The following is a 15,210-nucleotide window of genomic DNA, read 5'->3' as shown; positions in this document are numbered from 1 at the left end:
TTAATTCTGCAGATTACGGATGATCCCGAGCCATCCGTCCCTCCTAAGAAACCAGATAGGTTCAAGCGTCAGAAGGTGGTTAAGCAAGTTTTACCTCACTCTGACCACCTAGTGGATATATGTCAGGAACCCTGGGAAAACCCGGGTACGAAGTTTGTGCCACAAAAGAAGATGCTGGCTCGCTATCCCCTCGCGCCAGAGCTGTCTAAGAATTGGGAAACGCCTCCTCCAGTGGACTCACATGTGGCTAGGATGGTGGTTTCCTCAGCTCTACCTGTCACTACCGTCACGTCTCTAAAAGAGCCTACGGATAAACGCGTGGAGGGTTGTCTGAAAGCGATTTACATCCTCACGGGTGCTGCTCAAAGGCCCACTATTGCAGTTACATGGGCGGCAGAGGCTATTGAAGCATGGGCCTTGGAGTTAGAAGCTGAAATCTCTTCTGACCATGCTAGACAATGCTTGTCATATATTGTCACAGCTTCTCGCTATATTAAAGAGGCGGCTTCTGATGCGGTATCCTAGCAGCCAAGGCCTCTACTACGTCAGTCCTGGCTCTCCGGATATTGTGGCTGAGATCCTGGTCTGTGGATCTGGACTCTAGAAAAACCCTGGAGGTACTCCCTTTCAAGGGAGATATTCTGTTTAGGGAGGACTTAAATAAGATTGTGGCTGACTTGGCTACTGCCAAAACTGCCTGTCTGCCTAATACAGCTCCTTCTGTGTCGAAGGCTAAAGGTACGTCCTTTCGCTCCTTTCGTCCTTCAGGTAAAGCAAAAGGTCAGGCGTACCATAAGCAGACCTGCACTTCCAAGCCTGGTAAGCCAAAGCCCAAAAGAGCCTGGGCTGCCCGCCAGCCAGCTGCCAAGACCGATAAGCCTGCCGCATGACGGGGCGGGCCTCCCCCTGGGGGATCCCAGGGTGGGGGGCCGGCTTCTAGGGTATACCCAGGAATGGTTGAAGACCACTTCAGATGCCTGGGTACGGGAAGTCGTCACTCGAGGTTACGCCATAGCCTTCAAAAACCGACCCCCTCGTCGATTTTGCCAGACAGACATCCCTTTGGACCAGACAAAGGCAAAAACTCTACACTCGGTGGTACAGACCCTCCTGGATACAGGAGTCGTCGTACAGGTGCCTCTTGCTCAGAGGGGACGGGGGTACTATTCTCCGCTGTTTCTAGTCCTAAAACCGAATGGGTCCTCCCGGCCCATTCTCAACCTCAAGGCATTGAACAAGTTTGTGAAGGTTTCCAAGTTCCATATGGAAACCCTTTGCTCTATAGTTCTGGCCTTGGAACCTGGGGACTACATGGTCTCCCTGGACATACAGGATGCTTACCTGCATATTCCTATAGCAGTGTCACATCAACAATACCTGAGGTTCGCTATTGGCAACCTACATTACCAGTTTCGGGCGTTACCTTTTGGTTTAACAATGGCTCTGCGAGTCTTCACCAAAGTTATGGCGGTAATGACGGTGGTACTCCGCCGTCAAGGGGTCAGGACACTGCCGTATCTGGACGACTTGTTAATCCTGGCAAATTCCCCAGATCTTCTCATGCGTCATCTGGATATGACGGTCCGGTTTCTACAAGCCCACGTGTGGCTCATCAACTGGAAGAAATCCTCCCTGGTCCCTGCTCAGAGCATGGTGCACCTGGGAGCGTTGTTGGACACTCACAACCAGAGGTTGTTCTTGTCTCAGGAGAAAGTCCTGAAGATTCAGGACAGGATTCGTTGCTTCCTTTCTCGTCCGCAAGTGTCGATACATTCGGCAATGCAGGTGCTGGGCCTAATAGTATCAGCATTTGACATGGTGGAGTATGCTCAATTCCATTCTCGCCCCCTCCAGAGGCTGATTCTAGCCAAGTGGGACGGCCTGCCTACCAGATCAGATCTCAAATGATCTTCTTGACTCTGGAGGTCCGTCTGTCGCTACACTGGTGGCTCCGGGACCAACAATTGTGCAAGGGTCGTCCCTTCTGGATATCCAACTGGGTCCTGTTGACGACAGATGCCAGTCTAAGAGGTAGGGGCGCGGTGCTGGAGCAACACTCCCTTCAGGGTCGGTGGACCAAGGAGGAATCTCTCCTCTCGATCAACATTCTGGAATTGCGGGCGGTCTTCAATGCGTTGAACCTGGCCCAGCATTTCATTCAGAACCGTCCTGTTCAAGTACAGTCGGACAACGCCACCACAGTGGCTTACATAAATCATCAAGGCGGCACTCGAAGCCATTTGGCAATGAAGGAAGTCTCACGGATTCTACGTTGGGCGGAACGCCATCTACCGGCTATATCGGCAATATTCATTCCAGGAGTCCTGAATTGGGAAGTGGACTTTCTCAGTCGTCAGGACGTGCATGCCGGCGAGTGGGGCCTCCTCGTGGAAAAGTGGGGTCTTCCAGACGTGGATCTGATGGAGTCTCGACACAATCACAAGGTTCCGGTCTTCGAAGCAAGGACAAGGGATCCTCAAGCAGCGTCAGATGCGCTGGCGGTACCGTGGAGGTTTCGTGGATGCGCTGGCGGTACCGTGGAGGTTTCGGCTGCCGTATGTGTTCCCTCCGGTGTCACTCCTGCCCAGGGTAATTCGGAAGTTCAAGCAAGAAAAAGGAATTCTGCTTCTCATAGCTCCAGCGTGGCCTAGACGGCACTGGTTTTCAGACCTGCAGGGCCTATCGTCAGAGCGTCCAATTCTACTTCCACAATGCCCAGACCTCCTCGTTCGGGGCCCCTGTGTCTACCAGGACCTAGCCCGGCTGTCTTTGACGGCGTGGCTCTTGAAGCTTCCGTTTTAAGGGCTAAGGGTTTTTCTGAAGAAATCATTAAAACTATGTTGCGAGCCCGGAAACCGGCTTCTGCTCGGATTTACCATAGGGTCTGGCATTCCTACTTTGTTTGGTGCGCATCTAACAATTATGACACTTCCAAGTTTAGTACAGCCAAGATTTTGGCTTTTCTGCAGCAAGGCCTAGAGTTGGGCCTGCGTCTGGCCTCCCTAAAGGTTCATGTCGGTGTGGTTTCAGAGAAAAATTGCGACTTTGCCTGATGTTCATACTTTCACTCAGGGTGTGTTGCATATCCAACCTCCCTATGTTCCACCTGTGGCTCCTTGGGACTTGTCGGTGGTTTTGGAGGCGTTGCAGGAGCCTCCGTTTGAACCCCTTGGTTCAGCTGACCTTAAGTGGCTTTCCCTTAAGGTGATGTTCTTGCTGGCTATTGCCTCTGCTAGAAGAGTGTCGGATCTGGGTGCCTTGTCTTGTAGTTCCCCATATCTGATTTTTCACCGTGATCGGGCGGTTCTTAGGACTCGTCCCGGATATTTACCTAAGGTGGTTTCTTCGTTTCACCTTAATCAGGAGATTGTGGTTCCGGCCTTTGTCTCTCCTGATTTGTCTCCCAAAGAGCGGTCTTTGGATGTGGTACGGGCTCTCCGTATCTATGTGAAGAGAACTGCTTCTATCCGAAAATCTGATTCTCTCTTTGTTTTGTTTGGATTTCACAAACGGTATCCGTTCACATGGTCGACCATGTTATGGTCGACAGTCATTAGGTCGACCACTATTGGTCGACATTGACATGGTCGACATGGACACATGGTCGGCACATGAAAATGGTCGACACATGAAAGGTCGACACATGAAAAGGTCGACATGAGTTTTTTAACTTTTTTTTCTTTTGGGGAACTTTTCCATACTTTACGATCCACGTGGACTACGATTGGAACGGTAATCTGTGCCGAGCGAAGCGGTAGCGGAGCGAAGGCACCATGCCCGAAGCATGGCGAGCGAAGCGAGCCATGCGAGGGGACGCGGTGCACTAATTGGGGTTCCCAGTCACTTTACGCAAAAAATGACACCAAAAAAAGTTAAAAAAACTCATGTCGACCTTTTCATGTGTCGACCATGTGTCCATGTCGACCATGTCAATGTCGACCAATAGTGGTCGACCTAATGACTGTCGACCATAACATGGTCGACCATTCATACCAAAACCTTCACAAGCAGACTCTGTCCAGGTGGATTAGAATGGTGATTGCACATGCTTATGTGAAGGCTGGTCTCTCTGCTCCTGTTCACATTAAGGCCCATTCTACTCGGTCTGTTGGACCTTCTTGGGCGGCCCAACGTGGTGCGACCCTTGAACAATTGTGCAAGGCGGCTACGTGGTCTTCCGGGAACACGTTCATAAGGTTCTATGCCTTCGATACTGCCGCTTCCCAGGATGCTTCCTTTGGACGCCGGGTTCTTGTGCCCGCTACAGTGCGTCCCCTCCCATAAGGAACTGCTTTGGGACATCCCCATTGTCCAATCCTTGTGGAGCCCAGTGTACCCCGCAGCAGAAAATGAGTTTTATGGTAAGAACTTACCTTTGTTAAAACTCTTTCTGCGAGGTACACTGGGCTCCACAAGGCGCCCACCCTGACGCACTTAGCTTCTTTGGTTTGGTATGGCATTAGCCGCTGACACTTCTCCTGTCGTGAGAGTGTGGTGTATGTGGCTACTAACTGTTGTTGCCTCTTTTCCTGCTACTGCATTGGGCTGGTTAACTAAAAACTGAGCTCCTGTGCTGGGAGGCGGGGTGATATAGGAGGCGGCGCTGTGCATTCTGGGAACAGTCAAAGCTTTGAGCCTGTTGGTGCCTCGGATCAAGATTCTACTCTACACCCCATTGTCCAATCCTTGTGGAGCCCAGTGTACCTCGCAGAAAGAGTTTTAACAAAGGTAAGTTCTTACCATAAAACTCGTTTTTTCCTTACATCCCAGAGACGTGCAGTGTTCAGAGTACCGTTTAGGGCAGATATGTGCACAGCCAAACATTGTGGTGATTTGAATCAGCCCCTTGGGGTGAAATTCAATTAGGCGCAAGGTCTAGCGGGCAAAAAAACTCACAGACCTCACGCCCAATTTTGGATTACCGCGAGTATGTGCACTACCGATACCCGCAGTATCCAATTTAAAAAATGCACTCAGGGTTTTCAGCTCTAAAAACCCCCACTGCGCCTTAACTAAAAAAAACAAGATACTCACCGGTCCGGTGGTCTCCTCGGCTCCTGGTGGACTTCCCTCCATCTTTGCACTGGGGAGGGGGCTGCTCGGGGATGTAGTTCTCCCAGCTGCTGCTTCCAGGGGGACTCACACACACACACATGCTTACACACACTGACACAATACATTACACTCACCACTGTTGCAGAAGTCCGTAAACTGATTCTGGAGAATAAGACACTGCTTCGGAACGTGAGTAATTACTGACTAATTAAGCTAACTGGAAACTTTCAATTGCTTAATTAGCCCTTGGGGGGGAAGGAGGGGGTGAGGAGAGCCACAGAGGTCCCAGAGCAAGTCCCAGTGATTTTTCTTAAAAATAAAGATTTTTAGGAAAAATCAGACTTGTTCTGGGGGTGCGTGAAAAAGACGCATCTTATTTTCTCTGTTCGAAAAACTGTGTGCCGTTGGGTTTTTTACATTTTCTGCTCTCAACTGAATTCCCCCTTAGAGGTATATTCAATTAGAGTCGGAAATTGACATCTTGTCGGAAAGACGGCAGTTTCCGACTAGAATAGGTCGGAAGGGGTTTTCCCTATTCAATCCGGCCTCATTTTTTCCGACAAGTCAGGAAATCCGACTTGTCGGAAAGCATGTGGATCGGCGGTATAGCCGCCGATCCACGTGCTTCTGTCGGAAACCAGGGCGTCCCCCCGGCCAGGCTCCTTACTCTATGCAGCGCCACCCCTCCGCCGCAGACAACTCCCCCGCTGCCACACACATTAACCCCCGTCACCGCACACATTAACCCCCGCCGCTGCACACATTAACCCCCCGTGCCGTTGCCAGTTCCTCCTGCTGCCGCTGACAGCTCACCCGGCAGGACACCAGGAACGGACAAATCCGACAGTCGGATTTGTCCGTTCATTGAATAGGGGTTGTCGGATCCATTCCGACAAATGCATGTCGGAATGGATCCGACTCTTATTGAATATACCCCTTAGTGTACACTGTATACAAACTGTTCTTAGTTTAATTTATATACTAGCTTCTAACTGTGACTTTGCTTATGCCACCTGCACACCACTTGGGCCCCATCTATACACAACTGGCATGCCGCCTATTTACTCTATTTCAAGTGAATGCGGACCTGAAGCACCCCTTTCCGGCCACGCGCATGCTGCCACACCTATATCTTGCATTGATGATGCCTATAAATTTTGCGTTTGTTATTGCTTAGCTTTAACTTGACGGATTATGATGAAACAAAGTGCAGGTTATTTCCACTACAAAACGATGCAGTTTTCACCAGTTTAGTAGTTTTTGCAACAACTTGGAACAAACAGACAGACACAACGGACTTATAATATTAGTCTAGATTACTGTACCTTTAAGGTGAGATTTTTAGGCATGCTCGTTGGACCTTTACTTTCCAATTAAATTCTAGTATGGTCCATTAGTACATGGGGAATAAAGTAAATTATTTCTTCTCGCAATGAGCTTTTTATTTTGCTTAATTTCTTTCCATGATCAAACTTCAACATAATGTAGTGCTGATAGCAGCTATAATATCCATGCAAATAATTCCCCTCACAACGTCTGAAATAAACCAAGAATCTCTGATAAAAGGATAAGAAGAAATGAGTCCTTACAGATCTAAGGGGCAGATGTATTAAGCCTGGAGAAGTGATAAAGCAGTGATAAGTGGAAGATGATAACGCACCAGCCAATCATTACAGGTTTGAAAAATGACAGGAGCTGATTGGGTGGTGCGTTATCACCTTCCACTTATAACTTCCTTATCGCTGACTTATCACTTCTCCAGGCTTAACACATCTGCCCATAAATCCTTAGTGCACTTTTTATGGTGCTGACAAACAAATCATCCTATGAAGTGCTGTCCACGCGTTTCACCGGCTTGCTGCCTGCTTCATCAGAGGCATATCAATATTAGGATTCTGCGGTTAGTATGGACGATTAATCCCTCATGTGTAAGAGAATGCAACCTCTAGAGAACTCCTGCAAAGTGCTGATAGGTGACTTACATGCCTAAAAGTCTCACTTTAAAGGTAATAGATTAGTAAAACTAAGAATAACAGTTTGTATACAGGCCCTCATTCCGAGTTGTTCGCTCTGTATTTTTCATCGCATCGCAGTGAAAATCCGCTTAGTACGCATGCGCAATGTTCGCACTGCGACTGCGCCAAGTAACTTTACTATGAAGAAAGTATTTTTACTCACGGCTTTTTCTTCGCTCCGGCGATCGTAATGTGATTGACAGGAAATGGGTGTTACTGGGCGGAAACACGGCGTTTCAGGGGCGTGTGGCTGAAAACGCTACCGTTTCCGGAAAAAACGCAGGAGTGGCCGGGGAAACGGTGGGAGTGCCTGGCCGAACGCTGGGTGTGTTTGTGACGTCAACCAGGAACGACAAGCACTGAACTGATCGCACAGGCAGAGTAAGTCTGGAGCTACTCTGAAACTGCTAAGTAGTTAGTAATCGCAATATTGCGAATACATCGGTCGCAATTTTAAGAAGCTAAGATTCACTCCCAGTAGGCGGCGGCTTAGCGTGTGTAACTCTGCTAAATTCGCCTTGCGAGCGATCAACTCGGAATGAGGGCCACAGTGTATACTATATATCTTTTCCTTTTTCTCGGTACTCCTTTGCCAAAGATTATCTCCCAAATGCTTCTGAGGGCAACTGGATTCCCTTTGATCTCTTAATTGGCTGCAAACAATCGGGATGGTTCAACATTTACTTCTGGAGAGGCCTACCTTCCAGATACTCAGTTTTAGCTGCACTGTGACCAAGGCATACAGTACCTCCCAAGTGCCCTGATTTGGGAGAGACAGTCACAATTTGTGGCTTCTGCCCCAACTGGACTGTAAATTTGGCACGGTGGCACCTATTTCCATTCATAGCAGAGCAGTAGTAAACAGATTCTACAGGCACCTGTCATGCAGCATTTACTGGAGGGGGAAAGGACAGGTTGATGTCCACTGTATCTGAAGTACTGGTCTCACCCTGTGAGTGACACGTGGCCACGCCCCACTCACCTGCACGAGTTGCTACTGTTTGTCCCGATTTCTACATTTAAAGGTATGCCAATATAATAAAAATCTCCAAAGAGACAACTTACAAAGAGAGAAGCGATGATCCACTACGCTCATGAATAATTAATTTAAGTCAAAATGTAAATACAGGGTGTGATCCTGCAGTGTAAGTAAATTGGCATTTCTTGATCATCAGCCATATAAAGAAAACTATGCAGATTGATTTTATGGGGTATTTCCAAAGACGAGCAGGTGCACTTGCATATAAAGAAGCATTGTAGATTTGCGTAATATTAATTATCCTTATTGTGTTTAAGTGCATTGCTACACGCAGTGGAAGCAGACACTTTGCTGGCTGTAACATAAGAACAGGGCTGGTGTGACACTGGACGTGCCTGCGGTACTGTGAGGCGTGGCCACTGAAGTGGGTGTGGTTGTACATCACAGGGGTGTGGTCATGATTACCACACACACCTGGACCCATACAGACACCCGGGTGACACTGCTGGTTCCTCGTGCACTAAGAAGCTGCAGCTTTGTATAATTTGGTCGACAAAGGCAGTTACATGAAATCGGACAGGACAGAGAATTGTATATCCTCACATAGAAATCGGTGCTTCTGACACTGCGCTCGTTCCTGATGGCATCAGCGATGCCCTGGTTGTATAATGCATCTTTCTGTCTTTGCTCCCGATTTGCCTGAGACGCCAACTGTGGGAAAAGGGAGATGAAACACGGTGTGAAGTGACGCTACTGGATCAGTGTGGCTTTATTACAGGAATAATGCTCATTCCTCTCACTGACAACTGTAAGGCCAAATCAATGACAGCGGCGGACGGCTATGAGACTCCCCCCCCCCCCCCCCCCAGACAGGGACTCCTAACGAATTTCCGATTATGTGTCTTGAGAGATGGCCACATCTGTGTTATGATTCCTGTACTCCAGACCGGAGGAGATCTTATGGCAGAGGTCTGAGTACAGGGAAAATAAGCTGGTTGTGGGAGCAGGAGAGCCTAGTAACCCCTGGCACCCTAACTCCGTTGTCTCGCCCGTGTTATCAGAAATCCCCTGCGAGACTATGGTTGCTTGAGCCCATGGCAGCCGCGTTCGAAGGGCGGATTATGTCTGCCCAACCCCGATGCCCCCGCAGGTCTTAAAGGGAGACAAGGGGAAGTCCGAGACAGGGTGATAACAAGGGGCCCTCTGACTAAGCAACCAGGCCAGGGGTTACAAGCTAACTAACTTAAACCAAAGGTATGTGCGGACTAGCCGCCAGGGAAAAGGACAACCAAAGATCCCCTGATCCGTTACTCCTATCCAGCACCGCTGGATACCAGAGTGGATCTGTGGGAGCGGAATCCTCCGCAAAAGCTCCAGAACACAAGTAAACTAAATAATAAACAGTAAGCGGACAAGCCGCAACACACGGCTGAGCCGCGACTCACGAACACCACAAGATGTTAAAGGTGCTCGGTCAGACTCCAGGAACAGATGACAAACTTCCGAGTACAGGATCTCTGAGGACAGGAACAACCGGATTGAGCAGGACTGGAAACTCTCTGTAGCAGACACAGGCAAACAGGAAGCTATCACCGGCGTCTGTAAGGAGTCCTGAGGGTGCCTTTATTCAGGAACCCTCCAATCAAAATCCAGACAGGGTAATCAACTGAAATGCCGTGCAGCTTGCATGCTGCACGGCCAGCACACCATGAGGTAATCAGGACAGACCCAGCAACGGGGAACGCGGCTGAACGTGGCGTCCCCGTTGCTAAGGTCAGAGCGGCTCCGTGCGCCCGGCGTCTAGCGTTGCCAGGGAGCCGGCGGCTGTACGCGCACGGCGTCCCTGGTTGCTAGGCGCCGGGCCGCACCGACGAGCGGACCCTGGCGCCTAACAGTACCCCCCCCTTGAGGAGGGGTCAAGGAACCCCTAAAGCCGGGTTTCTGAGGAAATTCTCGAAAAAATGCCCTTTTGAGCCTCGGGGCATGAAGATCCTCATCCAGGACCCAAGACCTTTCCTCTGGCCCATAACCTCTCCAATGTACCAAAAAATAAAGCCGACCCCGGGACAACTTGGAATCGAGAACCTTCTCCACCAAGAACTCCTGCTGACCCTGTACATTTATTGGTGATCTCCCCTGAGATATTTTACGAGGAAATCTACTGGACGAAACATATGGTTTCAGTAATGAGCAATGGAAGGTATTTCCGATCCGTAAAGTTTTTGGTAAACGTAACCGGAAAGCAACTGGATTGACTTTTTTGATAATGAGAAATGGTCCAATAAATCTAGGACCCAATCTGGCTGAGGTTTGTCGAAGTTTAATGTTGCGAGTCGACAACCACACCCTGTCTCCTACTTTAAAAGTGCACGGCCGCCGGAGCCTGTCAGAAAATCTTTTTTCCCGGAATGCTGCTTTTCTGAGAGCCAAGTGCACTTTTTTCCAAATAAGTTTAAGATGAGAGGTCAGGGCCAGAGAGGAGACAGAGGAATGTTGAAAAAATGAATTAGCTCTGGGGTGAAAACCAAAAACTGCAAAAAATGGAGACACATTGGTGGAGGAATGACAGGCATTATTATAAGCAAACTCCGCCAAAGGAAGAAACTCAAACCAGTCATTTTGGAGTTTGGCCGAGTACAAACGCAAATATTGTTTTAGAGATTGGTTAACTCGCTCAGTCTGCCCATTGGATTGGGGATGATAACCGGACGTTAAAGATAATTTCATCTTTAACGAAGCACAAAAAGACTTCCAAAATTGTGCAATGAATTGTGGACCCCTATCAGAAACAATATCAGTGGGTAAGCCATGGAGTCTGAAAACATGGCGGAGGAACAAGACTGCCAATCCCTGGGCAGATGGCAATCGGGGAAGAGCAATGAAATGGGCCATTTTGCTAAAACGGTCCACTACCACCCATATGACTCGGCATCCGGCTGACAGAGGGAGGTCCACCACAAAATCCATGGAGATATGCGACCATGGCCTAAGGGGAACATTCAAGGGCATAAGTTGACCTATAGGCAAAGAACGGGGAACTTTATGCTGTGCACAGACCTGACAAGAAAAAACAAACTCTTTAATGTCTTTGGAAAGACCAGGCCACCATACTGAGCGGGAGACTAATTCCAAAGTCTTAGCGATTCCCGGATGCCCGGCAACCTTGCTATCATGAAACTCCGCCAAAACAGTAGCTCTCAAAAACTCAGGGACAAAAAGACGACCAGCAGGAGTATTTCCAGGAGCTTGATGTTGAAGCAGCTTTAACTGGGTAAATACATCCTGTGTGAGGCCTGCCCGAATGACTGAAGACGGAAGTATGGGAGTAACAGGACTATTGTCTTGAACTGGAAGAAAACTGCGTGACAGGGCATCTGCCTTAGTATTCTTGGAACCTGGCCTGAAGGTGATAATGAATTTGAAACGAGTAAAAAATAAAGCCCAACGAGCCTGCCGGGCATTCAGTCGTTTAGCAGATTCAATGTATTGAAGATTTTTGTGATCAGTCAAAACTGAAATGGTATGGGTCGCTCCTTCAAGCCAATGCCTCCACTCCTCGAAAATAAGAATTTACTTACCGATAATTCTATTTCTCGGAGTCCGTAGTGGATGCTGGGGTTCCTGAAAGGACCATGGGGGATAGCGGCTCCGCAGGAGACAGGGCACAAAAAGTAAAGCTTTAGGATCAGGTGGTGTGCACTGGCTCCTCCCCCTATGACCCTCCTCCAAGCCTCAGTTAGGATACTGTGCCCGGACGAGCGTACACAATAAGGAAGGATTTATGAATCCCGGGTAAGACTCATACCAGCCACACCAATCACACTGTACAACCTGTGATCTGAACCCAGTTAACAGTATGATAACAGCGGAGCCTCTGAAAGATGGCTCACAACAATAATAACCCGATTTTTGTAACTATGTACAAGTATTGCAGATAATCCGCACTTGGGATGGGCGCCCAGCATCCACTACGGACTCCGAGAAATAGAATTATCGGTAAGTAAATTCTTATTTTCTCTATCGTCCTAGTGGATGCTGGGGTTCCTGAAAGTACCATGGGGATTATACCAAAGCTCCCAAACGGGCGGGAGAGTGCGGATGACTCTGCAGCACCGAATGAGAGAACTCCAGGTCCTCCTTAGCCAGGTTATCAAATTTGTAGGATTTTACAAACGTGTTTGCCCCTGACTAAATAGCCGCTCGGCAAAGTTGTAAAGCCGAGACCCCTCGGGCAGCCGCCCAAGATGAGCCCACCTTCCTTGTGGAATGGGCATTTACATATTTTGGCTGTGGCAGGCCTGCCACAGAATGTGCAAGCTGAATTGTATTACACATCCAACTAGCAAAAGTCTGCTTAGAAGCAAGAGCACCCAGTTTGTTGGGTGCATACAGGATAACAGCAAGTCAGTTTTCCTGACTCCAGCCGTCCTGGAACCTATATTTTCAGGGCCCTGACCACATCTAGCAACTTGGAGTCCTCCAAGTCCCTAGTAGGCGCAAGACACCACAATAAGCTGGTTCAGGTGAAACACTGACACCACCTTAGGGAGAGAACTGGGGACGAGTCCGCAGCTCTGCCCTGTACGAATGGACAAACAGATATGGGCTTTTTTGAGAAAAAAACCACCAATTTGACACTCGCCTGGTCCAGGCCAGGTCCAAGAGCATGTTCACTTTTCATGTGAGATGCTTCAAATCCACAGATTTGACTGGTTTTAAACCAATGTGTTTTGAGGAATCCCAGAACTACGTTGAGATCCCACAGTGCCACTGGAGGCACAAAAGGGGGTTGTATATGCAATACTCCCTTGACAAACTTCTGGACTTCAGGAACTGAAGCCAATTCTTTCTGGAAGAAAAATCGACAGGGCCGAAATTTGAACCTTAATGGACCCCAATTTGAGGCCCATAGACACTCCTGTTTGCAGGAAATGCAGGAATCGACAGAGTTGAAATTTCTTCGTGGGGCCTTCCTGGCCTCACACCACGCAACATATTTTCGCCACATGTGGTGATAATGTTGTGCGGTCACCTCCTTTCTGGCTTTGACCAGGGTAGGAATGACCTCTTCCTGAATGCCTTTTCCCTTAGGATCCGGCGTTCCACCGCCATGCCGTCAAACGCAGCTGCGGTAAGTCTTGGAACAGACATGGTACTTGCTGAAACAAGTCCCTTCTTAGCGGCAGAGGCCATAAGTCCTCTGTGAGCATCTCTTGAAGTTCCGGGTACCAAGTCCTTCTTGGCCAATCCGGAGCCATGAGTATAGTTCTTACTCCTCTACGTCTTATAATTCTCAGTACCTTAGGTATGAAAAGCAGAGGATGGAACACATACACCGACTGGTACACCCACGGTGTTACCAGAACGTCCACAGCTATTGCCTGAGGGTCTCTTAACCTGGCGCAATACCTGTCCCGTTTTTTGTTCAGACGGGACGCCATCATGTCCACCTTTGGTAATTCCCAACGGTTTACAATCATGTGGAAAACTTCCCCATGAAGTTCCCACTCTGCCGGGTGGAGGTCGTGCCTACTGAGGAAGTCTGCTTCCCAGTTTCCATTCCCGGAATGAAACACTGCTGACAGTGCTATCACATGATTTTCCGCCCAGCGAAAAGTCCTTGCAGTTTTTGCCACTGCCCTCCTGCTTCTTGTGCCGCCCTGTCTATTTACGTGGGCGACTGCCGTGATGTTTTATCCCACTGGATCAATACCGGCTGACCTTGAAGCAGAGGTCTTGCTAAGCTTAGAGCATTATAAATTTACCCTTAGCTATATTTATGTGGAGAAAAGTCTCCAGACTTGATCACACTCCCTGGAAATTTTTTCCTTGTGTGACTGCTCCCCAGCCTCTCGGGCTGGCCTCCGTGGTCACCAACATCCAAAACTGAATGCCGAATCTGCTGCCCTCTAGAAGATGAGCACTCTGTAACCACCACAGGAGAGACACCCTTGTCCTTGGATATAGGGTTATCCGCTGATGCATCTGAAGATGCGATCCGGACCATTTGTCCAGCAGATCCCACTGAAAAGTTCTTGCATGAAATCTGCCGACTGGAATTGCTTCGAAGGAAGTCACCATTTTTTTTTACCATGGCCCTTGTGCAATGATGCACTGATTTTAGGAGGTTCCTGACTAGCTCGGATAACTCCCTGGCTTTCTCTTCCGGGAGAAACACCTTTTTCTGGACTGTGTCCAGAATCATCCCTAAGCACAGGAGACTTGTTGTCGGGATCAGCTGCGATTTTGGAATATTTAGAATCCACCCCTGCTGTTGTAACAGTATCCGAGATAGTGCTACTCCGACCTCCAACTGTTCCCTGGACTTTGCCCTTATCAGGAGATCGTCCAAGTAAGGGATAATTAAGACGCCTTTTCTTCGAAGAAGAACCATCATTTCGGCCATTACCTTGGTAAAGACCCGGGGTGCCGTGGACAATCCAAACGGCAGCGTCTGAAACTGATAGTGACAGTTCTGTACCACGAACCTGAGGTACCCTTAGTGATAAGGGCAAATTTGGGACATGGAGGTAAGCATCCCTGATGTCTCGGGACACCATATAGTCCCTTTCTTCCCGGTTCGTTATCACTGCTCTGAGTGACTCCATCTTGATTTGAACCTTTGTAAGTGTTCAAATTTTTTTAGATTTAGAATAGGTCTCACCTAGCCTTCTGGCTTCAGTACCACAATATAGTGTGGAATAATACCCCTTTTCTTGTTGTAGGAGGGGTAATTTAATTATCACCTGCTGGGAATACAGCTCGTGAATTGTTTCCCATACTGCCTCCTTGTCGGAGGGAGACCTTGGTAAAGCAGACTTCAGGAGCCTGCGCAGGGGAAACGTCTCGACATTCCAATCTGTACCCCTGGGATACTACTTGTAGGATCCAGGGGTCCTGTACGGTCTCAGCGTCATGCTGAGAGCTTGTCAGAAGCGGTGGAACGCTTCTGTTCCTGGGAATGGGCTGCCTGCTGCAGTCTTCTTCCCTTTCCTCTATCCCTGGGCAGATATGACTCTTATAGGGACGAAAGGACTGAAGCTGAAAAGACGGTGTCTTTTTCTGCAGAGATGTGACTTAGGGTAAAAACGGTGGATTTTCCAGCAGTTGCCGTGGCCACCAGGTCCGATGGACCGACCCCAAATAACTCCTCTTCCTTTA

General features: G+C 48.8%; 1 protein-coding gene across 2 annotated transcripts in view; it reads right to left on the bottom strand.

The window, feature by feature from the left end:
- Nucleotides 1-15,210, bottom strand: part of CCDC81 (coiled-coil domain containing 81) — a 112,401-nt gene that overhangs the window by 15,622 nt on the left and 81,569 nt on the right. Inside the window, exon 11 of one of the 2 annotated variants that reach the window (XM_063951371.1) lies at nt 8,653-8,760. The exons of the other annotated variant lie outside the window; for it this stretch is intronic. Coding sequence (XP_063807441.1) covers nt 8,653-8,760 — 108 coding nt within the window. The remainder of the gene's footprint in view (nt 1-8,652; nt 8,761-15,210) is intronic. 2 annotated transcript variants of the gene reach the window in all.

This window comes from Pseudophryne corroboree, chromosome 2 (genome assembly GCF_028390025.1).
Source record: "Pseudophryne corroboree isolate aPseCor3 chromosome 2, aPseCor3.hap2, whole genome shotgun sequence".
In the NCBI taxonomy this organism is placed as follows: Eukaryota; Metazoa; Chordata; class Amphibia; order Anura; family Myobatrachidae; genus Pseudophryne; species Pseudophryne corroboree.
The sequence above is the reverse complement of the archived record's forward strand: the minus strand, read 5'-3'. Positions and strand labels throughout refer to the sequence as shown.